Source organism: Cheilinus undulatus, linkage group 16 (assembly GCF_018320785.1).
Source record: "Cheilinus undulatus linkage group 16, ASM1832078v1, whole genome shotgun sequence".
NCBI lineage: Eukaryota > Metazoa > Chordata > Actinopteri > Labriformes > Labridae > Cheilinus > Cheilinus undulatus.
Window position 1 is genome coordinate 16,794,456 of NC_054880.1, and position 26,275 is coordinate 16,820,730.

Below are 26,275 nucleotides of genomic sequence, written 5' to 3' on the forward strand. Positions count from 1 at the left end.
ATTCTTAATTAAAGAACTGAAATTTGGATGAGATAGAACTAAGGTTGTGTCATCTGTTTATATTCACCAGTTGATTTTTTTTTTTCAGAATAAGTTTCATGAATCAGTCTCTTAACACTTGTTAAAGCTCTTATCTTTAAGAACAACTATTGATATTCTCTACTGATTTGAGGTAACGTCTTGACGTCATCTCAAACTGCCAGGAAAAGGCAGAGGCACTATGTAGCCACACGATGTCGCTGCGCTACAGCCTCAACTTTATTTGTTTACGTCGTAGACTGGTTTACCTACACTTTCTGCTTCTTTATACTTTATATGCATATTTCTTGTTGATTATGACACAAGCATGAACATTTCTTCACTGAGAAATGCAAGATGAGAACTTTGAAGTTTTTTTTCTCCGCTTACGCAGACTGCTCCTACGCAGAAAGGAGACTTACTGGTACTTTCGATTTTGATCCTTGTGACGCAGATGTTTTGTGAGACGGTAAGCGACACATTTCAATGTTTTAAAGACTCACAGTTGGTTTATTTAATTGCTAAATCTACTATAAGCTAACAAAGACTCGTGGGGTTTATTATCTGATACTTTGACTGCGCTAAAAGGGACGGTTTTAGGCAGTAGAAGAAGACAGCCGTCGTGGTCAGAATATAAGCCTGTCATTCATGACATGCGTGATCTGACAGGAGGAATCTGACGGTGCATGCAGTGATTAGCCGGAGCTGAAGTTTCGTCACAGAGGATGTGAGACTTCTGGATATTTTTTACTCTCATTTGTCAAACAGGCTATGCAGGCCTGCGTAGCATGACGAAATCAGCTGTTTTAAATGCTTCAAAAGTCTAAAAAGTAGTGGTTATGGGTCACAGTAACTCGCCGAAAAGCATTTGACATTTAAAAGTAGAGTAAATATGTAGTAAAGTAGCAAAAAAATGCCTCTAGGCTGTAAAGTAGCATAGCAAAGAAGCAAAAGAAAATGTCCTTGAGCTGCCTGACAACAGCAGCCATTATTTTTTTTTTAATGACAACTTCTGGAGCTAATGGGAAGACAGTTGTTTGATGTGTAAGGTTTAAACGAGAAAGAGAAAGATGCGGAATGCCCTAGCCTCCCCAGCTGGTAGTGAATTTTAATAATTTGAATAATAGGGACAATAGAGTCTGTGCATGAAGTTGGTGTGCTGCACATGAGTTTATACTGTTGCTATTTCTAAGTGCTGACCCCTGACCTTAGTTTGACCTTTGATGCTCCGTGTTATCCACACAGAGGTAATATGTCTCAGGAAGGCCCCCCACTTATATTTATAGTCACCCCATATTGTTTTAGTTATTTTTTCCTGTATATAACCATCCATGTGTAACAGGATCAAAATGCACCTCTGTAGTTAAGTATTGCTTGTTATAATTACACAAAATTACCTGGCATTTGACCGTTCTGTATCAGCCTGAGATAAACTCCTTAATCCATGATGCACTGTGTTGTTGTTTGCAGCCCCTCCTTCCTTTGTTTCTTCTTCGTTGGTCATTTGTACATATTCTTTTTGCCCCTTCCCCTCTGCCTTTTGAATGAACCCTGTGGGAGAGGATCTGGAGCGGGCTGTGAAGTTCATGGGAGTTTTTGTCTCTTGATATCTTTGCCAGAATAAACGCGGTCATTGAGACAATCCAGTGTCGCAGTCTCCATCATCATCATCATCATCATAGACGCAACGCAGATATTTCCACCAGTTACACAACACAAGAGATGCATCCACTAATACAGTATTTCCCAACCTTGTTCCCCAGGGCCCCCTACTCCAATTTAAGAAAAGCTAAGCTCTCCAGGACCCACTTGAAAAATGTTCACATAAGTTTGTCATTGACAAATCCCAGTATAGTAGGCCCATACACACTTGTTATTGACAAGAGATCTGTAAATATACTATCCATTATTACTAAATAGTAAACTTGAAGTTCTCAAGTTTAAAAAGTTAATTTACAAGTAAGAAATGAAACATTTGACTGTAAAAGTTGTAAGTTACTAAGAATTTCTGAGATCATAAAGTCTAGAATCAAACCACTGTTTTTTAGTTTGGTTTCTTTTTCTATTCCCCATAAGCATGTGTCACTGTAGTCTGGCAGTGTCTGCATGTTTTTTGTTTTTCCATCTCCTTTTCTCCTTAGCTTTCACACATCAGATTTAAAAGTCCCTAAAGTTTCCTCACGAAGGGGTTATTAGCACTGTTGCCTCACAGCAAGAAGCTTCCTGGCTCACTTTATGGTCAGGGCTTTTTGTGTGGAATGATATGCACGTTCTCCCTGTGCATGTGTAGGTTCTTTCTGGGTACTTCGGCTCTGTCCCACTGCCAAAGAGAGATTTGTTAGGTTAATAGGTGACTCTAAATTGGCCGTTGGTGTGAGTGGGAGTGTGCTTGGTCGTTTGTCTCTATATGCCAGCCCTATCATTGACTGGCGACCAGTCCAGGGTGTACCCGGCCTCTCACCCAGTGACAGCTGCCCCAACGCCTTGCGACCCTGAATGGGATAAGTGGTGTACAAAATGGATGGTAGATGGAGCCTCCACAATCTCAAAAACATCACTTGGTTCTCGCTTGCTACTTGTAGCACCCACCGTTTTTGCACTCTTAGATCAAGCCAGCGAGTGGAGTACAAAGGATGATGGGTACGCAAGGGCTGATGGTTAACTTTAGTTCCCACTTCCCTTCATTCTGCTCCACTGAAAAAGAAAACTAAACTTTTTGCCCTGAAGACCTACAGTACATATTATTTCAGTAGGCAGGGATGCCAGCAAATGGGTGTTTTGTCCATTATTTTGAGAGCCTTATCATGTAATGAGAACAATGGCTACTATTACTGGCTAATACTATATATCACCTATGTTTGGACCCAAGGTCGCTTTACAGAAAGACTTAAGACAAGACATAACACAGAGATAAACACTAAGCTGAGTGTACGGGGGGCCAGACTAAGGAGAGATTGTAGAGAGGTGGTGCTTGTGGAGTTTTCTTAAACACATAAAAGAAGGAGTGTTGCAGATATTTTCAGGGACAGTGGTCCAGAGAGCGGGGACTGAAGACTCTGTCGTTGTAGATATTAAGCCTGGCATTTTGAATTGTGAGTGGTTGGTGTCTGAGGACCAGAGGCTCTGAAATTGTGTTTATGGGTGAAATTTCACTTCATAGGTAATTATTGTATTTATTAATTGTTGTATGTGTAACTATTTTTCTCATTATGAGCTTTTGAAACAAAAAAAGATTTAAGTCTGTGTTTGATACCACGCAGTTTTGGTTTCAATCATTGGTTTCAAACCTGGGGTCACACATTTACTAAAATCATGATAAAACACTTATTAAAATATTTGTATGAGGATCTTTTGGTAAGAAAAACAAGTATAGACTTATTTCCTTTGGGTAGAGTATGATAGTATCATATAATAGTATACTTCAGAATATGTTATCATATGCATCATTACACCCTACAGAGTCAGGACCATCTTTGACTCGTACAGTTTCATCGGAGAAGGATGTCGAGGTGAGAGGGCCAGCAGCACGACCAATACAGATAATCAGCTTTGTTTCTAAAAGTAAATTATAAAAATGTGTCCATGGTTGCATTTTTATGGTTCTTATTGTTTTTGATGGTGAAGTGCTGGGGCAGGCACCATGTGATAATTTTCATACAGTTCAAAATCCCTAAGCCTACACATGGACAGAATTGTTGTACCCCTCTGGTAAAGAAAGAAAAACCCACAATGGTCACTGAAATAACTTGAAAATGACTAAAGCAATAATAAATAAAGAAGTTACTAAAAGTAAACTAATAAAAATCAGACATTGCTTTTGAAGTGTGGTTCAAAATAATCGTAAAAAAACAAACTTATGAAACTGGCCTGGACAAAACGTCTGATAACCTTAACATAATATTTTGTTGCACAACTTTTTGAGGCAGTCACTGCAAGTGATTTCTGTAACTCTGAATGAGACTTCTCCACCTGTCCACAGGTATTTTATGAGCAATGTGCTCCTTCTCCAGACTGCATGTTTCAGCTCCTTCCACAGGTGTTCAATAGGAATTATATCAGGGCTCACAGAAGGCCACTTCAGGATAGTCCACTGTTTCTTAGCCATTCTTGGCTGTTTTTAATCTGTGTGTTTTGGGTCATTATCCCGTTGTAGGACCCATGACCAAAGTTTCTGACACTGGGCAGCACATTTGGCTCCAGAATACCTTAATTGTCTTGAGATTTTAGTGTACCCTGCTCAAATTTAAAACACCCTGTGCCAGATGCAGCAAAGCAGCCCCAGAAAAAAAACGAGCCTCCTCCATGTTTCACAGGAGGTACAGTGTTTTCGTTGTATGCTTCATTTTTGGGTCTGTGAACATAAGACTTAATGTGACTTGCTTAAAAGCTCCAGTTTTCTCTTTTCTGTCCAAAGGACATTCTCCCAGAAGCTTTGTGGCTTGTCAGTATCCATTTTGGCAAATTCCAGCCTTGCTTTTTTATGATTTGCCTCCAACCTTTAACAAGCTAATGTTAGCATGACTAACCTTACTCCATATGGTATAATAGTATTAGCTCATTACCAGCCTATGGACCCCATTTATAGAAATGTGTGAAAAATGAAGGTCTAAACAAAATGTATCTTGTTTCTAAATTTTGTTTGAATCTGTGCTTTGTATGTATCAGGATGCAGACACAGAGTCCAGACTCTCCTGAAGTCAGGATGATGCCCACAAAGGGTGATCAGGATTTTGATACCAGCATTGATGCTGAAGAGGTCAAAGAGGAACCTGGTGGTGAAAGGTAGGAACTGAAAACTAAGGTTATTTATCCGTCTCTGTAGAAGAAAGTCTTGGCCCAGAGTTTTATGGGATGATGAGACAGAGAAGAGCAATGCAGCACTGGGCAACCCAGGCAGAGAGGCACACAAATAACTTGGAACCAACCCTGAAATGGGACAGTTCCCACCCTGAATTGGGACACAGCTTATGTCATTTCAAGCTTTATGTATTTTAATGTGGGTCCGTCTCATTAAGGTGACCATTTTGTCCAAGTTTCTTATTGGTTTCTGTTTGCTTTGTCCTTCCTCTTTAGATATGAAAGTTGGGCTTTCAATTTTCCTTCCTTTTGTGGCCTTTTTTTAGAACTGTGTTCTTATTCACACGTCCTCTTAAGTGACTTTTGTTTGACGCAGCAGAAAGGATTTGAGGTTAGACACAGTTCTTATACAATTACAGAAAAACATGTAGGATTTATGTGTGCCAGTAGTTTCCTCACTGATTAAAAATCATCTTGGCTCTGCATTCTTTCATTAATCAGCTGTTTTTCTTTTTGTTTTGTTTTTTTACTGTATCAGGACTCAGAGGCAGAGACCAGACTCTCCACAGCCCAGCTCTGTTTCCATCAAGAGTGAAGGGTCCAAAGCTCTTTCAGGCACTTACAATTTCAATTGGTAATAATTGAATAATTGAAGCAAATTGAAGCTTGTGGTTATCTTGTGCTACTAAATTCATTTGTTTTGTCTTAGAGCTTGATCAAGAATTTTTTTTTTTTTTTTTTATTTAGACTCGAAAATCATGGAGGGCGAGCCCTCATTTACAATGGCGTCAAGCATATAAAGAATGAAAATGCATGATTCAAACATATTCTAAAGATATAAAGTACATTAACAAGATACATGAAGCAATAGTTTATTACTGGTGACATCACAGTGTTTGTTCACTTTTGCAGCAGTGAGCAGTATGACTTTGCGAATGCTTCAGGGGTAGAAACCATACCTTTTAAAAAAAAAAAAAAAAAGAAAATAGAGGGTCTAAAGCTGGGCGTGCACTGGTCATTTTCAAGTTGACCCTACAGACAGTCCACAGACTGTAGAAAGAATTGGACAAACCCCGTGTGACGTCAGTTGTCTGCTTACAATAGGTGGACTCAAATGGCTTTTGAAGCCAATCCGTGAATGCTTCCATATTGAAATAACAGTCTCAACCGAACTTTGGATCAACCCAACGGCCCGCCCACTAAGCACGACTTCCTGTCAGCCTGCTAGCTAGCATTCCGGTTGACAGAAACAGAGCCTCTGCCTGCCGTGCTATCTGTCAATCAGATGAGATGTGCCAATCAGCTTTCATCCTAAACATAATCCAAACGATTGTGGTACAAAAAAATTCAGTCCCCGTACAGTGGGAGCACAATAAGACACTAGCTAATGAGACAGGTTTGGTGTTTTGAACCAGGCTGTAAACCAGTTTATTTTGTGTGTCAAAACCGGCTGTTTAACATGTGTGCAGACGGAACTTCTGGTGTTCCTGCAGCCAGCCTCAAGTGGACACTCGCAGTATAGCAATTTTTTGCACTTCCGCATTGGCTTCATTTTTAGGACCGGAGGTTGCCGCTTGAGACAGACGCAGGGATTATTGCAGCACACCGCGCAAATCAAATGTTTATGAAACACAACACTTGCACATGTTTATGTGCTCACACTGTGAGTGAAGTTGGGAAGCAACTGTGTTGATAGAGTTTCAAGGTTCAAGGATGTTTTTATATCCACGGACAGGGCAATTTGCTTTGCAGTCAGCAATAAAACAAATAGTTCATCAAAATATCCATCCATCCATCCATCCATCCATCAGGCTAACAGTAAATACAGAGAACAACATTACATAACAACAAAAAACCCTAAGACAAGGTCACTATTAGTTATTTGATTAAAAAGCCAGTGGCAGCCAGAATGAAAGAGTTTGAAGTCTCTTTGCAAACTGGCGTAGTGAATCTGTGGCTGTGCGATAGCAACTTAAACTCTGAGAACAGAGGTTGGCTGTGATGAGCCGAGATTGACTGGGCTTTCTTAACAGTCCTCACTCTGAACCCCAAGCCATTCAGCACTGAACCTACAATTTTTACACTGACCTTGACAATACCCAGCTGTCTGTTTCGATTTTTAATGTTGAGGGACTCATGCCAATGCTTTCATTAATCAGCTATTTGTTTTTTTTTTTCAATATCAGCATTCAGGAGCAGAGACCGGACTCTCTTAATACAAGCTGTGTGTCCATGACGAGTGACCGGTCTAAAGCCCTTTCTGTTGATTTTAAGGGTGAAAGTCCTTCAACTGAAAGGTAATTTAAAACTGAAGCTAGTTATTATTGCATGCTACAAAAAATGCCTGTCCTGTTCAGAGCTTGATAGTCTATTAAATTAAGCAACAATGAATTGAGATAAAAGAGTAGAATAAAACAGATTCATTAAAACAAGAGGAAACATTTCATGGAAGTGTTGTCAACCAGAGCATGTGAGCAGAGCGGAGCGAGAGTGAGCAGGGAGCGTGAGCGGAAGGATTTTGGCCAGAGCGCAGAGCGGTTTTTTTAAAAAAGCTGGACTGGCACCTTATCTTGCGCTCCATCCCGCTCCAATTTCGCTCCGGTACCGCTCACACCATGCGTCTGAAGCATGTCTCCCCCAGAATGCATCTGCAAGAATTTGTATCCGTGAAGCATCCCGTGTTGGTTTCACTGCTCCTGCAGAGAGACAGCGACATCCAGCACGTCAGACTGGGCTTTCCGCCAGAATGATCCGAGAGACTTGAGATGCCTGCACAGTGTTGATATACTAATATTAACACCATTGTCATTTTTGTAAAAACATCAGTATTTCCCAGTGTCTGAAACCGAGAAGATGGTAATGGTAATGCGCTTCCGTGTTTTTGTTGAGTGAGCGGTGAGTAATTTGAGTGGAGCGGGAAGAAATTTGAGTGGAAGGTGGAGCGATAATGAGTGGAGCGGCGTGAATCCCCTCTGAGCGAACGAGCGGGCGCAAGGAACAGCTCTGTGAGTGAGGAACGGGAAATCTCATCGCTCCACTCCGCTCACATGCTCTGTTGTCAACATTAAATGTTTTGGAGTGTCGGCTTTTTTACAAACATTATCTGTTTGGAGATCCAATGTCAATATATTATTGATAACAATACCCAAGTATTTGTTGTGCTGCACAACCTTAACAGCCTGATAGTTAATCATTACAGGAAACGCAATGAAAGGATTTTTCCTGAAATGCACTACCATTTCTCTGGTCTTAGGGACCAGGATTTTCTCCCCTCTTTATAAATAGTTTAAAAACTGCATTTTGTTTGTCTCTGTAAGATATTTAAAGTGGTTTGATGATCCGAAACATTTAAGTTTGATAAATATGCAAACAAATCAGTAATAAATATACAGTGCCATCTTTTAATGGCACTGTATATTTAACTAAATAACTCACTAGATATCTGCATTTTGAGTAATTTGAGTTTAAAAACTCATCAGGTCCTCTGGTCTGCGCTGGTACTTTGACGCCACTAAGCCTGTTCGCTCCTCGCCGTTACTATGCATTAACCACTGTTTAAAACCGGCAGCCAATGTTAGGGCTGCATCTCAAACGCTGTAGAGATGCTGCACTTCTCATGGAGAATTTTGAGATTTGAGATCTCATCTATTTTTTCCTTGCACCACGAGCAGTTATCGGTCAAACTCAACTGGAAAATGATAAATACAGATCCATATTTACCTTGTTGTAGCAAATATTTATGTCCACATCGGTAGAATATGTTTGAAATCTGTTTCTTGATGACCAAGATGAAGGCCACCAGCTATAATGTGTCTGTTTAATAAAGTTGTCCCCCAAGCTTTCTGTTTCAACATGGTTCAAAATGTTGCAGGTAAAGATAAACACAGTAGGAGAACACTTCTGGCTTGCGCTTTTCAAAATAAAAGCCCACTTTAGGATTTTTTGGAGAAGCTCCCCTCATTTGTTCATAATGCTTTTGTTTCGAAAAGCTACGGCATGCTTCTACTATACACTGAATTCAGTCACTTGTAGGGAGGTTTATTGAGGTAAAACTTTGGAGGAATGACAGAGCTTCGGCACACAACCAGTGCGGACCAGAACATGGCAGCTTCCTAGTGAGTTTTTAAGCTCAAATTTACTCAAAATGCAGATATCTAGGAAGTCTAGTGAGTTTTTTTTGTTCAATATACATATGAGAGATACAAATATCTATCCAACAAGACAAATGATAATAATGTCCTAGACTGATCTGGAGAGCCAGGGTTTGTTGTTCAGATAGATGGAAGTTAATTTCCTGGGAATTATCAAATCCTCGCAGAAATTAATATAAGCAGACGTAGTCTCAGTTAGCTCGTCAAGATCTGTACAGAAATTTTTTAAACAAGTCCCAGTTTGTGCAGTGGAAAAAATCCTGGAGACGCTGGAGCGAATCCTCCAGCCACACAGAAACTAATCTTCGTTCTGCCATGTTCCTCTTCAGGACTGGTTTGTAAGACCAGCACACTCGCTGCCAAACAACTGACACATGATCAGAATGAAAACTTAAGTGGCTTCTAAGTGAATTGTGCAAATTAAAATTTGTGTCGGAATCTGAGAAAATTCACACAGTGTAAGCCCTGCTTAATATTCCTGTCTGGCAGCTGGTGACAGTAAAACTTAAATCCATCTTGATTCCACATGCTTTCATTAATCAGCTCTTTGTGTTTTTTCTGTATCAGCCCTCAGGACCAGAGACCAGACCCTCCTAATTCTAGCTGTGTGTCCATGACGAGTGACCGGTCTAGAGGCCTTTTTACGAATTTTAAGGGTGAAAGTCCTTCAACTGAAAGGTAATTGAAAACTGAAGCTAGTTATTATTGCATGCTACAAAAAATGCCTGTCCTGTTCAGAGCTTAATAGTATATTAAGTTAAGCAACAATGAATTAGTCCTTTGTGATGTCACAGGATTCTTGCTTTATTTCCTTTTTATCTGTAAATTCCACAGCTAGGCGACTCTTAATCAAAATAGTAACAAGAGATGAAGAGCAGTGATGCACCATGTCCAGCTACACCTAGCAACCCTTCTCCATTGAGATTTTCAGCAGTTTGCAGGGCATTTTGACAACAAAGACTCCACTACCTGAGTTACACATCAAGTTGTTAATTTATATCACCAGCACTATCTAGCATATTCTATTGTTTGCTTTCCTTGTCTTTTTTAAACTCCTTTGTTCATTCTAGTCAGAATTTTATCAGTTCAAACATGATCATCAACTATTTTATTCTTGACTGTTCAACCACTGATATTCAGTAAGTTTGTTGACTTATAAGAAAACCTTAAATAAAAGGGCCTGTTCATAGCCGTTCATTGTGTTGGCAGTGCTCCTAACTTCATTTTCAGCATGCTTCTCATCAGCATTTGTTGTCTCTAGGATAGTTTTTCCCAAACTGTGGGCCAGGACCCACTGGTGGGCCCCTGAGGTGCTGTAGGTGGGCCATGAGGGGTCATTTACGATAACTAAATGATTTAGAAATTCAAAAAAATTAAACTGCAATTGAAATGATCATAAAGTACTTGAATACATGTTATATAAGGTCTCAGAAGTGAAAAAAAAGTCAGAAATTTTAAACATAAACATTCGACCATGCTGTTCACTTCTCGAATTTACAGCTAGAACTCTGCGCGGGACTCTTTCTTAATCCCGCTCCAGCTGGATTTTAAACCATTACTCTAAGAAACCATATCTTTGTCTAGGATAATATTTCCACACATTGATAAAAAAGCAGCTGGGAGTCTAAGACTGATTTCAGTCTGGGTTATGGCTTAGTAATAGCAATGTCAAAGTATTATTTACTGTCCTTAATTACATGTTTTGTTTTGTTTTTGTTTTTTTTCAAAGTCATACAGAGGTGAATTGTTTCCTGATCTCTGGAAAGTTTGTGCATCATAAAACTGCAGCGCACTTCCATCAGCTCTCCCAGACAGTGGACTAATCTTTACTGTAATTATGCTGAACTATTACCTTCCTTAGATGTTTAATGCAGTACGGCCAATTGGCATGGAAAGGGGTGTTTTTTACTGAAATAACTGCATATGAGCTCAGCGTCTCTGTGCACTGCTATGTAGGTGCGGTAGTAGGCCAACATCACAATAAGGGGAGCATTAAAGCTGCCTTTGGACTTATTTACAAAGCTTTAGTGCACACTCTTTTTGTGGAGCTTTAACAAAGCTTTACTACGCAGAGACAGACCCATATTCAGACATGTTTACACATCATCAGCAAGAGCAATTAAACTGTAAAAAGAGCAATTCAACTGTGATTTCTCAGTGAATTCTGACAGCAGTGTGTGACACACCTCCTGTATTATCTTGTTCAGTCTTAGCACAGGTGTATAACTTTCCAGCAGTTAAAGTTGTTGTTCTGTTTACATTACCTTAAGTGGTAGGTGTATTTTATTTTATATATGTTTATCAAACCAGAACGAAGGTCATTATATTATTTCTCATTTGCTTTGAGGTTTGTTTTGATTAGAGTTTCCTGATCTCCCAACTGTGTGTGAAGTGGACAGGGTTTGCTACAAAAGTAAATTTAATCCTTAGGTTTCATTTTCACTTTATTGTTCATCAGGACTGGTACGCCTTGTCGGTGAGTGACTATATGCTAGTATTGCTAGTGTCTCAAACAGGGATTAATGCCACATGAGCAATTGTAAACTTACCTTGGTTAATTCTGGGTTTTGTTTGTGTTTACATTGCAGGTTTACAACCTAAGGTCTAACTACTTTTGTAACCATCAAGCAAATGCGCGGGCGTTTGTTGTATGTGTGTGCAATAAACGTAAAAGGAGAGACCTGAGTTGTATCCGCCGTACTTGTTCTGATAACCCTTCCAGAGGGGAGTTTGTTAAGCTATAGCAGGTAGCTTAGTAAAAGTCTGGACAACAGGGATGTGCTTTAAAGAGAGCTTACTCTGATTGGGGATTGTGGAGCATGTATATCATTTAGGTAACTCAATGATGACTCAGCACAACAGCCATAGATTTGAAAACTTCATGATTAATGAGATGAGTCAGATTAGTTCCTTCTCCACCATTATTGTTGGCAAATGTAGTATCATAAGTCCTGCCTTTTTCTGGTTTGGATATGCTAATAAGGGAGAAGTGACAGAGACGACTGCTGAGAAAAACACAGTCTACATTGGTTTTGAATGGATGTGTGAGTGCTGTCAGCGAAAACAAAACCATGGCAGTTATGGACACAGGCCCTAAGCTGTGTTTTTGTCCTTAAACTTTATTTGTTTCTCCACAGAGGGCAGCAGGAGAGTTTTGGAGTCCCCAGTGATGAGTCAACACAGCAGCATCAAACAGACCCTGACTCCATATTTAAGGTGTGTACAAAAATATATTGAAATAATGAAAACAAAAAAAAGGATTTAATGCAAAATTGTGGATAAAAATGGATGTTTAGATATTGGCCTAAAATTGCTAAAATCAGTGGGATAAAGATTACGTTTCTTGTAAAGCGGTTGGACCATAGCGTGTTTAAAAGCAAATGGAAAATGACCATGATGTTCCACCAGTTTAAATTAAATATTTAGTTTATCCTTCTTTTTTAGCTACTGGATGAGAACCTTGACATTTTTAAGAACAAGCTGGGGAGGATCTGGAGGGTTCTCAGTCCAGATAATCCAGCATCAGAGCGTCAGAGTGAGGAGATAATTGATGGGGAGGATGAAGAGCAGAGTTCAGAGATCAGAGATGCTTTCCTGAAGATCACTGAGCACCTCCTGAGAAACAATAAGCAAGAGGCACTAGCCAACCGTCTGCAGAGCCGTAAGATTTTAAGTGATCAAATTGTGAAATTTCAGTAACATCTCCCAACATTAACATGATACACACATCTATATCAGATGTTTTTTCCACCCATGATGAATTAGAATAGGTGCTAGTGAAAGACAAATATCCAGCCACATTAAGGACCTGATACTGATTTAATTTGGGGTTTTTTTGTCTCCTAAGTAACTGCTGGTGGAGTCTGCCAAGGAAAACTTAAGTCTCACCTGAGGAACAAGTTCAAGTTTATGTTTGAGGGGGTTGCCACTGCAGGAAAACCAACGCTCCTAAAGGATATCTTCACAGAGCTCTTCCTCACAGAGGGAGGAACTGGTGAGGTCAATGATGAGCATGAGGTCATACAGATTGAAACAACCTCTAGGAAAGCCCACAGACCAGAAACAGCCTTCAAACTAGAGGACATCTTCATAGCCTTACCAGGAGAAAATAAACCAATCAGAACAGTGATGACAAAGGGAGTTGCTGGTATTGGGAAAACAGTCTTAACAAAGAAGTTCACTCTGGACTGGGCTGAAAACAAAACCAACAAGGACATCCTGTTCACATTCCCATTCACTTTCAGAGAGCTGAATGTGCTGAAAGAGAAGAAGTTAAGCTTGGTGGACCTTGTTTATCTGTTCTTTCCTGAAACAAAAGAAGCAGAAATCTCTGTGTTTAAAGGGCCCCAGGTTGTGTTCATCTTTGATGGTCTGGATGAGTGTCGACTTCCTCTGGACTTCAGCAACAGTGAGATCCTGACTGATGTTACAGAGTCAGCCTCAGTGGGTGTGCTGCTGACCAACCTTATCAAAGGGAACCTGCTTCCCTCAGCTCGCATCTGGATAACCACAAGACCTGCAGCAGCCAATCACATCCCTTCTTCCTGTGTTGACAGGGTCACAGAGGTCCGGGGGTTCACTGATGAACAGAAGGAGGACTACTTTAAGAAGAGGTTCAATGACGAGGAGAGCAAAGTATTCTCTCACATCAGGAAATCACCAAGCCTCAGCATCATGTGTCATATTCCAGTCTTCTGCTGGATCATTGCTACAGCTCTGGAGGATGTGCTAAAGTTCAGGGACCATCTCATGCCAAACACTCTCACTGAGATGTACATCCACTTCCTGGTGGTTCAGTCTAAACGGGAGAATGTGAAGTATAAGGGAGGAGATGAGACGGATCCACTCTGGACTCAAGACAGCAGGAAGATGATTGAGACTCTGGCAAAACTGGCTTTTGAGCAACTGCAGAAAGGCAACCTGATCTTCTATGAATCAGACCTGGAACAGTGTGGCATTGATATAAAGACATTCTCAGAGTACTCAGGACTGTTCACACAGATCTTAAGAGAGGAGAGAGGACTGTACCAAGAAAAAGTGTTCTGCTTCATCCATTTGACCGTTCAGGAGTTTTTGGCTGCTCTTCATGTCCACCTGACATTCACCAATCATGGGGTCCTTCTGCTTTCAAAACAAACATGGTGCCTGTGGTCCATCTTTTCTGGGGAAAACAAAGAGCCAACACATTTCTATCAGTCTGCCATAGACCTGGCTTTGGAGAGTGTAAATGGACATCTGGACTTGTTCCTGCGCTTCCTCCTTGGCCTTTCTCTAGAGACCAATCAGCAGCACATAAGAGGTCTACTGACACGGATGGAAGACAGCTCACAAAAGACTAACGAGACCAAAGAGAAAACAATTCAGTACATCAAGAAGAAAATGATGAATAAAAACCTGTGTGCTGAGAAAAGTATCAACCTTCTCCACTGTCTCAATGAACTGGAGGATAGTTCTCTAGTCGAGGAGATCCAACAGTCCCTGAAATCAGGACGTCTCTCTGCAGATAAACTGTCCCCTGCTCAGTGGTCAGCTCTGGTCTTTATCTTGCTGTCCTCAAAGGAAGATCTGGAGGTGTTTGACCTGAAGAAATTCTCTGATTCAGAGACAGCTCTTCTGAGGCTGCTCCCAGTGATCAAAGCCTCCAGAAAAGCTCTGTACGTTCTTACACAATTATAACAAAGAACATAATACCAGTCATTATTTCTGCTTCAAATTCATTTCTGATTCCTCCTTAGGCTGGGTGGCTGTAAACTATCAAAGAGAAGCTGTGAAGCTCTGTCCTCAGTCCTCAGCTCCCCGTCCTCTGATCTGACTGAGCTGGACCTGAGCTACAACAACCTACAGGATGAGGGAGTGGAGCTTCTGTTTAAAGGATTAAGAAGTCAACACTGCAAACTGAAGTCTCTCAGGTTAGTGTGTAGCTGGTTGAATATACACCGCATTCCAGATTATTATGCAAATTGGATTTTAGTGTCATTAACATTCAGTTTTTTGATTTTCAATTAAAGCTGCAGCAAACGATTCGTTTTTAATATCGTATGCCCACAAAAACAACACAACCCGCCAGGGTCTTGTTATAACAGCCATCTTACAGAATAACACACTTCTGCAATGCCTCCTCACGCTGCACTCTCACTTGAGGAAACCCAAAAAGGGACGATGCTTCAGCCAATGAGGAGGCTAGCAGCCAATCACAGCTCAGGTCAGAGGGAGCATTCCTATTGGCTGCTGTAGTAGGTGCACTTCCGCCTCTCAGCTCAGTGAGAAGTTGATGCAAAGGTGGAGTTACCAGCGGTGTTCGGTCCTATGTAGAATTTGTTGATGCTGAGACGAACTGTTTTCTTGCCTGTAATTTGGCCATTGATTTCAGTGGAAAACTGAGCAAAATCACTCCAAGAGAGCTTCGCCACTGTCAATATTTGATTCAGCGGACATGCTCATCCACTAGGACATATGTGAATAGAGGGACGGAGCTATGGAGCCCAAACACAGAGAAAAAAACAGGAAGGGAGGGGGAGTAGATTTGATTCTACACGGTTCTCATCGATCGTTACATTCTCAAGCTTTAAACTCATGGATGGTATTGTGTCTCAGGGTTCTTTGGATCACTAAAACCAATCTCAGACACCTTTGATAATTGGTTTGCCAGGTGGGACCAATTAAAGGAAAACTACTTAAGAGGGATGTTCCACATTATTAAGCAGTCCACAGGTTTCAAGCGATATGGGAAAGAAAAAGTGAAATAGTGCAATGACTTGGACAAGGTATAAAAACATGAGATATTTCACTAAAACTTAAGCGTGATTATCGTACTGTGAAGAAATTTGTGGCTCAGTCAGAGCAAAGATGAGTTCGTACAGATAAAAGCATAATGATGAAGATTTCTGCCGGACAAATTAATCGGATTAAGGCCTCGTCCACACGGAGACGAGTATACTCAAAATTCTTTTTTCATCATATCAGCATTTCATCCATGCGGAATAGCGTTTTGGGGGGCTATAAACGCTACTTTTTGACACCAGGTCCCAGAGTGAACAAATCTGTAAACACTCAACATTTTGTCTCCGTGTGGGCAGCCAACCGCATTTTCCTTGAAACCCTCACATCATACATAGCACAACCCACTTAAGCCACATGCACTGTCGAACTAAAACAACAATGGTGGATTACAGGGCTGTGTCGTGCTGCAGAAGCTACTGAGCTAATTATGGCTTTTACAGCAAAATCTGATGCTCCTTTACCACCACTGAGAACAACATACACCAGATGTTCTTAAATCCACAGCGGAGAACAACCAGAAGGCCAACTATGAGAAAGTTTGTGGCAGTTTTCTGTAATATTCTTCTCTCTTTTGGTGCATTTCCATGGCAGTGTTACAGTGCCACTTACAGGCTTGGCATTTATACTGCAGCATTTTCAGTCATTTTCAGTGGTTCCATGCTGATGGGGACATTTCCTGAAACGATCCCATATTTACAGAAAACTTTTTCAAAACGATACAGAAATATAACGTTTTGGTCTCCATGTGGACAAGGCCTAAGAGAGCAGCTGCTAAAATGCCATTACAAAGCAGCAAAAAGGTATTTGAAGCTGCTGGTGCCTCTGGAGTCCCACCAACCTCAAGGTGTAGGATCCTCCAGAGGCTTGCAGTCGTGCATAAACCTATGATTCGGCCACCCCTAACCAATGCTCACAAGCAGAAATGGTTGCAGTGGGCCCAGAAATACATGATGACTAATTTCCAAGCAGTCTGGCTTACTGATGAATGCCGTGCAACCCTGGATGGTCCAGATGGAGGAGTAGTGGATGGTTGGTGGATGGCCACCATGTCCCAACAAGGCCACAACGTCAGCAAGGAGGTGGTGGAGTCATGTTTTGGGTCAAAGTATATAGAATTTGACTGACCACTTTCTTCCATGCATGACACTGCACCATCTCATGCTGCAAAGAATACCTCTGTTTAATTGGCTGCTATGGGCATAAAAGGAGAGAAACTCATGGCGTGACCCCCATCCTCCCCTGACCTCAACACTGTTGAGAACCTTTGGAGCATTCTCAAGCTAAAGATCTATGAGGTTGGGAGGCAGTTCACATCAGAACAGCAGCTCTGGGAGGCTATTCTGACATCTTGCAAAGAAATTTAAGCAGAAACTCTCCAAAACTCACAAGTTCAATGGATGCAAGAATTATGAAGGTGATATCAAAGAAGGGTCCTTATGTTAACATGTGATTGTTGACACTGAAATATCTTTTGATTTCCGTAAATATGACCTCCTCATACTGCAGATTCAACAAATGGTTGTTTTCAGTTCTTTACAACCTATCAAATGTTTGGAAACTCTGGGTGTTTTCACACAGACATGGTTCTGGTTCTGGCACTGGTTCTGTTCTGGAGTCTCAGAACCTTGGTGCTTTCTGGTGAACCAGCCTGTGTTCACACCAGTGTAAATGGAACCAAAGTGGGAGGACATGATAGACATGCATCACCATGCCCAGCTCCACTTGCTTAAGTTTTGATTGCCGTCCTGGATTTCCTTCTTCAGTTTCTGGAGTTAACTGAATAATTGCTGGCATTCTGGTGAATCCACACAGCAAAGACCGGAGTGTTGAATTTTTTGTGTTAAACATTTCAGAGTTGATATTAACCCCAAAAGTGTAATTTTAACTACATTCAGAATTACATGGCCTTCAGTGTTGGACTTATTCAACGGTGCTGATCCATTTGGCGTTAATTCAACTCAGTAGAGAGTCAACTGATCTAAGCCCTGCCGACTGCAATTTCAAATTAGGGGGATTGCGTTTTCCCATCATGCTCCACGGTAGTGGTTAAATTTGTTAAACGTGTTTGAATGTGTAAAGATGTTGTGTGTTGTACAGCGATCATTGCTGGGATTTCTTAGCTTTGTTTCTGGTGGATTATTGTTTTTTGATGACAAACACTTCTGCACTATGAGTGAAGTGGTCCACTTCATCAGTCAGATTCTGGATGTGGCAAAGGATATGTCTATACTATAGCTTGAAGTTAGTTTGCAGCTTGTTGCATTATCTCTGTGCCTGTCTCACTATTAAAGTTAGCCATAAGAAACTTTACTTTGCACAGGTAATTGCTATGAAATGGCATTATCAAGTATAAAGAGTGCATTTGTGTCAAAAATTAAAGATGTAAATATCTGAAAATAACACAGAAAATGAATGGAAATAACATCATTATTGTGTTAAGTACACTTACATGTATAAAAACAACACTGTGAGTGTTAAAAATATGAGTGTTAAAATATGAACACTTTTCAAAGTCTTGTTTTAAATCAGAACCTGTGACAATCATATAAACTCACACTATGGGAGTGAAATTAACTCTGACTTCACCATCTCTTCCACAGGTTCAGCATATAATTTCCTCTTCCTTGTTCTTCTGTCCAGCTTCACCTTGAATTCTGTCAATGCCCAGATCACAACCAAACATTTGATCCCATCGGCAGACCACCTGTTCTCCATTTTCTGCTTGTCTTCACAACCGAGAATATGACACGCCCACTGATGATGTAATGGTTTGCACCAAAGTACCACAATTTTTTTGTTTCCCGTTGAGAACCAACTTTTCAGGTTCCAAACCAGTTTTTTTCTGGTTTGAACGTGCCAGCCGGGCCTATCTGTTGTACTTAATAATGTGGAACAGTGCATTTTGAGTTTTTTATTTGTGGGAGAAAAAAGTTATCATTGGGAGGTTTGTTCAGTAGAATTTAAATTATGCTATACTGTTTGATGACTTGAAAAACATACTGACTTTCATTTGCATCAACTATTTCGGAAAAGTCAAGGAAAAAATATCATTTGCATAATATTGTAGAACGTGGTGTATTGGCCGTCTAAGGCCATGTTCTCTTTTGAGTAAGTTATTAAATGAGAATTTAATGAATCATTCAAAGTTTGATTTATTTTGTTTTTGGACTTCATTGTCAGTCATGGATTGATCATAACTAACACCATATTAGAACATTAAAGTATTCATACAGTAAGTGTATTTGGTATCAAAACACCAAATACAGATGACCGACTTTTTTAGTCATTTCATCTGATCTGTCGTGTATACACAACAATCCAGCTGAAGTCTTTATTTATGTCAAACAAAATAATACTGTTTGTAATATCTGATTACGATGTATTTCTGATTCATCTTTAGGTTGAATGACTGTAAACTGTCAAAGATGATCTGCAAAGCTTTGGCCCCGGTCCTCACCTTGGACTCCTCTAGTCTCACTGAACTGGACCTGAGCAACAACAACCTACAGGATGCAGGAGTGGAGTTTCTGTCTGAAGTATTAAAAAGTCCAAAGTGCAAACTGGAGACTCTCAGGTTAGTGTGCAGCTGATCGAATGTAATGACCCTCAAGATCATGTTCTTGTCATAAGTCGTGTTGAGTCGACATTTATCAGTAACCTTGCACAGCAGATGGATTTGCCTGACTCCATATCGGTCATTTGGCAAATCCATCTTGAAAAGCTCAAATCCACAACGTTTGTGCTGTTTGGTTATTGGACTTTGTGGCACTTGCTGATGTTTCCTCCTGTCCAGATCTTGGCTTATGTTGTATTTACTCTCAGATGCTCGTCACTGCAGACAAAAGTGGCTGCTGAATGACATCGTAATATTGTAACATCATATGTGTAGTTTGTCAGGTTGTCTGATCACAGAGGTAGGCTGTGCCTCTCTGGCCCGTGCCCTGGAGTCCACATCCAAACTGAGAGAGCTGGACTTGAGCTACAACCATCCTGGAGAAAAAGGAAAACAGCATTTGTCTGCTCTACGGGAGAATGAAAACTGCAGACTGGAGGCACTGAGGTACAGACAGACAAAAGCTTTCACACTGGTGCTAACCAGTCAACTGACTCCTGTTGTACAAAAGTGAAGCCAAAATACCACTGCAACATATTGTTCAGCAAGCCTATGCTAGAGGGATCATTTGGAAGAGTTATTTTATTAACCTCATGCTGCTCCTGCAAACAAAAGCACCCATCTAACACAAAAAAATCCAACGAAGACCTCTCAGGTTGGTTCAGCCAACAGAAAAACAGATTTTTGTGTAGGTTTAAAGTCAAAACTGGAACCCTATTTGTCAACAGAGCTGACAATCATACCTGTTTTGTGAGGATTAGCTGACAAGGACCCAAAAGCCAAGGTTGAAGGTGAAAGGTTTTTATTTAACAGGAGGTAAAGTTGTAAAAAACAATGTTGAGTGAACTGGCTGGTGGTAGACTGAAGTACTAGCAGGAAGTAGGAGACACTGTAAGATAAGAAAACAAAGTATTAGCAAAGTCAAAATTCACTGAAAAATTCACTAGCAGGAGCATGCTTAGTGTATGTTAAGATTTAGGTTACCATTCGTAAAGCTGAAGGAATACTCTGACATCTGAAGACTCAACACAAGGCATTAAAGAAGAGTTCTTGTCCATAGATTGAGGAACAAGCTGCAGCTGTGACTGCCAGTGCTCCTGGCCTCCCCAAACAACCTGTTCCTCCTATCGCACAGAGGAGGAACACAGAGCCTTCTCTACAAAAAAAAAATCTATGAACAAAATCCAAAAAAACACAGGAGATCAACCATGATATGTGTGGCATCAAATGACTCATGATCAAGAAATTTCTCTGAATTTAGGATTTGAAAGCAAAAGCAACTTGATTATCCTTGTGGCTATCATAACAGACAGACAGGTGGAGAAAAATTCTGTGAGGTTATTTTTATTATAAAGTTTGCTCACAGTCCCCTCTGTTACCACAGTGGATATGAAGCTTATGACCATACTGTAACCAGTCAGCAAGGGGTGCGCTACATATTTTTGCTTCATTTTCAGGGAATTTTGTGTTGTCCAACTTTTTACAGTTCTTTGAAGGTGTATTAAATCGATGTTAATCTGTTTTTTTCCTCCAGGCTGGCTCTTTGTGGACCGTGTCGACTGAAACCTGATTTGCAGAAGTGTGAGTGTTTTTTATGTTTAAATCATGTGAACACAGCAGCACATTGTACTAGATATTGGATGGCTGTCATTATTTGAAGACAAAGAAATTACACACATTTATGCACTTATTATGATGCTTGAGTAGCCATCTTGCCAATGATTTGCAATGCATTCTGGGAGATTTCCCGTAGCACTAGGTTTGGAGTGTGTGGAAAACTATTTTATAAAGTCCGCACTTTTTATACCACCTCTCCATCCCAACAAGCACTCTCAACCCCTAGATGTGAATGTGCAAAACCTGGGGGTAGAGCCTAGTGATAGGGGCCTGAGGTGTAATGAGATTGAGCTTTAGTGAGTCTTAATTTAAAACAAACCCCTAAAGTAGATTAAAGTAAAACATTAATTTGTTTTATCCCTTTCAGATGCCTGTCAACTGCAACTGGACGCAAACACAGTGAACAAATACCTGAAACTCTCCGACAACAACAGGACAGTGGCACATGTGCAGGAGGAACAGTCGCATCCCGATCATCCGGACAGATTTGAACACTGGTATCAGCTGCTATGTCAGCCTGAACTGACTGGTCGCTGTTACTGGGAGGTTGACTGGGAAGAAAGAGTTGTTGTGGCAGTGACTCACAGGGGAATTGAAAGGAGCACACATGGTAATGAATGCGTGTTTGGATGGAATGATCATTCCTGGAGTATGATCTGCCATAATGGTGGTTATGTTTTCAGGCACGCTAACAAAGAAGAAAAAATATCTTTGCCTCTTGTCTCAAAAAGAGTGGCAGTGTATGTAGACATTCCTGCCGGCATTCTGTGCTTCTATGAAGTCACCTCTGACTCACTGACCCACCTTAAAACCTTCAGCACCAAATTCAATGGACCTCTTCATCCTGGTTTTGGGCCCTGGAGCCTAAAGTCCTCAGTTTCTCTGTGCCCACTGTCCAATTGAAGAAATCTCTCCTGTTGGGCACATAGGAACAGGGAACATTCCCACCTGACAGATGATGTAGATCAGTGGTTCTCAACTTGTCAAACCTCTGGACCCACCACTGCTCCTTAAAGACAAACGTTAAACACCAAATGTAAAAAGTATTTCACCCAACCAAACTTAATTAAGGAAAAGTGTTGCAGTTAGGACCCTGGATCAGACAGAACTTGACAAATGTCATAATAATAAGAAGAAAGATTAAGAATCATATTGTTGCAAAATCCCTGAGAAGACTTTATTTTCGACTACTGTCTGATAAACTTTAAATTTTGGCAAGTTTTCCAGAGATCTTGAGTAATTACCTTGTTGTCATAGGAAAACCAGATCTGAAATCCTAAGAATTGGAGATAAAGATCTGAAATTGCAACAAACAACCAGAATTTACCCATTATCTTGGGAAAACAGAGCAAAATTAAATTAATGGATGCATGATTATTTAGTACATTGTAGTTTTTGGCCGCACTTTATTTTCTAAGCCTTCATTCGCGACCCATCAGTTGAGAACCAGTGATGGAGAAACTTTCCAACCTACCTACCTATCACCTTAATTTAGTGGTGCAAGGAAAGTCTCAACCATTTCTTCCTGTTAGAGGCAGAAAAATAAAATTGAATAGATGGCAAAGTATGAGGCTACACTAAAGTTTCCTGTTTTACATATCTTTAATGCCTTGCCTGGTAGATAAAGCTGTGTTTACATTCAAATCACACAAGAAGAGAAAGTTAGACTCGGGTCACTTTGACATGCAGTGTTAATCCGCTTTGTTCTGCTCCAATCAGATTCCGATACATCAATACCAATACCTGATATGAAATCCACCATTTTTTAAAATCAGAATTATAATTTCTATTGTGTTTTTTTTTTTGTGGTATTATGCTTGAGGCTATATGACACTCTAGTAAATTTGAAACTGGATAAAGACACAAAAATAATTTAAAATGCCAAAAAAAAATTATGTATGTTCCCAACAAATCTACTACGTGCTGGCTTCGCGTATAAAAAGGTAGCAGCGACAAATGTAATGTTTAAAATTTAATATTTAAAACTGCAGTTTACAGTAAAAAACAGCAAAGTTTGTAACAACCAGCAGCAGCACAGGGCTACAGCAGCCAAATGAACAAGTGTATTTTTGTATAAAATGTAAATATGTAGAAATAAGTATCGGCAAATTGTTTAAAAACCCTCTTCAAATAAGTAAAAAAATTTATTTAACTATATGTCAAGGGACTATTGCAGCAGGAAGCAACAGATGTGAAGTATTCAAACTAAAAAATGACGTAAAAAGCAAGCCACCAAGCCACCATGAACACTACATTTCCTGATGTGGCCATTTACAATAAAAGCACTCGAGGAAAACAAGGTTTTGAAAGGTTTGCCAGAAGTACTGCATTTATCATTAATTTAACTTAGCTTTAGCACCGTGTTTACAGTCAGCCTCGCTGACACACTTTATTCTCTGACCTCACTAAAGCCCGCTTCTTTGAATCATGATGGATTTAGAATAAGGGAATCATGAGTTAAAACACCTTTAACGGTTGTGTAAGTTGTTAAAAGTGGCTACAGCTCATATTAAAGCCACCAACAGGCCAAAAGAGTACGGTCACTTTGTGATGCCTTAGTAAAGACATTAAAGTTAGAGAGGAAAACACACCTTGTGACCTTTTTACTGAGCTTTACATTAATCACACAGACACAAACACTTGATGCTTGGGTTGTTATCCGACTGCTTTTTAATGTTGTAAACATTGGACCTGTTACTGATATTTGACCAGATCTGGCCCATCTCTAATGAGTATTCCAATGCATGATGGCCGCCACATGTCCCCTGTATTGGTCACCTGTAGGCGTCTTCAAATCATAACGTGAGGCAGAAAAGAGAGGCAATCTGCACATATAAGAGATTCAGTGTTGAAGCAGAGGAAGTGTGTTTAATACATGTCTGATGGGTATATTTTGATATATTGGAAAACTTAACAGAGATTGTAACGTTGACTACTACTAAGTGGATCTACAAACCCAGTCGGCTGAAAGTCAACAGTGAACACGGTCACTGATTAAACAGATATACCGGGATGTTGTGTCTGAACACAGTGGAAAATGTCTGAGAAACAGATTGCCACCAGCCGTCTGTTAGACCTTATCTGATTTTAGTATAGATATTTATATTACATCAATACTGATCTTAAAATCAAAAATCATTAACTTGTGAGTGTTTTCATGTTTGTAGTTTACGTCCCACACATCAGGTAATTGAAGCCTGAGTGCTTCTACGCGCCTTTTTTAGGTATTTCTTCTTTAACATGCATTATGGGAAGTCAAGTATATTTACGATTATGTTCATGACGCAGCTAGATGCATTAATAAAATAATAACTGAAACATCAAGTATATCTCCAGCCTAAAACACTGGTGGGCCTGATTGCAGTTGTTGCTAAATCTGCATTGAGCAGTCCTAGATGCAAATCCAGTCAGACGTGCAGAGAAGTGGTTTATTTTGTTAAACAGACAGTTATCTGCTGCTCTTGAGAACAAGAGGGCAATTTTTCACTGCTGTTTGGATTGTTGTCACCTGACATGTTTGTTTAATCTGTGGTTGTCGCAAATATCAAGCACCACTATTGTGTATTACAGCAATACTAATGACTACACTACACTTACAAGGTAAAACTTAAAAATATTTAATCAGTGTTTATTAAATATCCAGTATTACTCTATAAGTGAATAAATAATGTGTAAGGGAGCGGCAGGTTTCCTATCTTGTTAAAATTAAAAAAAGGAAACAAATGCATATGAACTGATTGAATTCATGACTGTGCACCAGCTGACACTACTCGCCCTTTGCTGTCACAGTCATCCGTCATCACTACAAGCTTATTTTAAGTGCAAGGCAGCCAAAACTGTGCACTACTTTGTTGTCCTTTGCTTTTATGTAGCAAGTATTGCCTTTTATAACTTCTTAAAACTAACCAGTTATGTTGATGTTTTGTTTGTATGTTTGTTTTTTGCTTTGATATTTTATTTTTTTTCTTATGTAATATTTTTGTATTTCTGTGTTTAAGTTACTGTGCAGCACTTTGGTGTGCCTTAACACCTTTTTAAAAATGTGTAGTATAAAAAAAGTGGATTGGATAGGATTAAGTGAACTGTTGAAGCATTTCAGTGGTGATAGCTGAAAACTAAGCTGCTGGAGAGTGGTGTCTGTGGAAGCTCTAAGCCTGTGGCACTATGCAGTGAAGTAATAGCTCCAAATATCTGCAGTTAAACTTGTAGTTTTAATATCCATTGGTAAATGTTCCTGTTTATTCTTGTAGAGACCAGAAAGAGTTCTCTCAGAGAAATTATCTGCGTGTTAGATAACTATACTGCAAGTCAAACTGTTTGGTTACCGTTAACCATTGCAACTTTCCTTGCATCTTTACAGTGTAGCTGTCAAAGTTATCCGTTTCATTGCATCTGCATTCATTGTTTAATTATTCTGACCCCTTTCCATTGAAACATAAGCTGTGTGTCATTTGCTTTTAGTAGAAGACATTGTTGGTCTGACAAGTGGAAAACAAATGACTTTTCTTTTGTTTTTTTTGCATAAACTAATGCACAATACAGTAAGAGGAACTTAAGAAGTATTCTGTGACCATCTTAGACTCAGTGTACAGAGCAATTCTTGTTTGTTACAACTGCCATTTATAACATTTCATATGCTTTCTATAAGGAACCTTAGAGCCTACAGTAATTGCATTATGGCTGTGAATTCTCAATAAAAAGAAATGGCAAAAAGTTGCTTCTTCATTATTGTTTAAACTGCATGACTTCACAATATTTCTTACTAGTGACACTGCACAGCATACCTACTCAACCTACCACAGATTTTCAAGAGTTACTGTATCGCTGTCATAGTATAAAACACTTACCACTTTCAAATGTGTAGTTATATGTTGTGTGAACAAAGGCAGACACTTGTAATTTAACCCTATATGAGATTTTTTGAAATATCAAATTTGCTGTGTTATACATTATTATTAAGGTGTGATTTTGCCTGAACAACCTGGTTGATCTATGCGCTTGTTGCCCTTGCCAATAAGAAAAAAATCATGTTTTACTGGACAACTTCTCAGTAGCTACTCAATATTCAAAGTAAACTTTAAATACTTCTTTACTTTTATTGGGTATATTTATAGGCCAGTTCTTTTCTTATACTTAAGTTAATTACAACTAGAGTTATTAGACCTTTACTTGAGTACAATATTCTTGTACTTTTTCCACCTCTGGTGAAATCAAAACTTCAGGGTCAAGACAGTGTCAGTGGAAAGGGATTGAAGACACATTATGTGAAAAAACACTTTATTGAGTAGTTCATTTCAGC

General features: G+C 39.8%; 1 protein-coding gene across 5 annotated transcripts; it reads left to right on the forward strand.

Annotated features, from left to right (window-relative positions):
* The first annotated feature begins 237 nt into the window (after positions 1-237).
* Positions 238-25,680, forward strand: LOC121524476 (NLR family CARD domain-containing protein 3-like). Of its 5 annotated transcripts, none has more exons than XM_041809889.1 (13): positions 238-487; positions 4,684-4,800; positions 5,354-5,449; positions 7,002-7,112; positions 9,534-9,644; positions 12,104-12,182; positions 12,411-12,627; positions 12,814-14,620; positions 14,702-14,875; positions 19,147-19,320; positions 19,636-19,806; positions 20,894-20,940; positions 21,344-25,680. In XM_041809889.1, exons 2-13 carry the CDS (start codon positions 4,685-4,687, stop codon positions 21,877-21,879), a joined length of 3,639 nt encoding a protein of 1,212 aa, XP_041665823.1. In that variant the 5' UTR covers positions 238-487; position 4,684; the 3' UTR covers positions 21,880-25,680. The 5 variants fall into 5 exon arrangements, with proteins under 5 accessions (XP_041665823.1, XP_041665822.1, XP_041665824.1 ...); XM_041809888.1 differs by lacking the exon at positions 238-487 and adding an exon at positions 566-745; XM_041809891.1 differs by lacking the exon at positions 238-487 and adding an exon at positions 5,142-5,206 and having other exon boundaries at positions 4,692-4,800.
* The last annotated feature ends 595 nt before the right edge of the window (positions 25,681-26,275 follow it).

Coding starts and splice junctions, on each gene's coding strand:
- LOC121524476 (XM_041809888.1), top strand. Junction 9,645..12,103: donor GAAAGTCCTTCAACTGAAAG/GTAATTGAAAAC, acceptor GTTTCTCCACAG/AGGGCAGCAGGAGAGTTTTG. Junction 19,321..19,635: donor TGCAAACTGGAGACTCTCAG/GTTAGTGTGCAG, acceptor TCATATGTGTAG/TTTGTCAGGTTGTCTGATCA.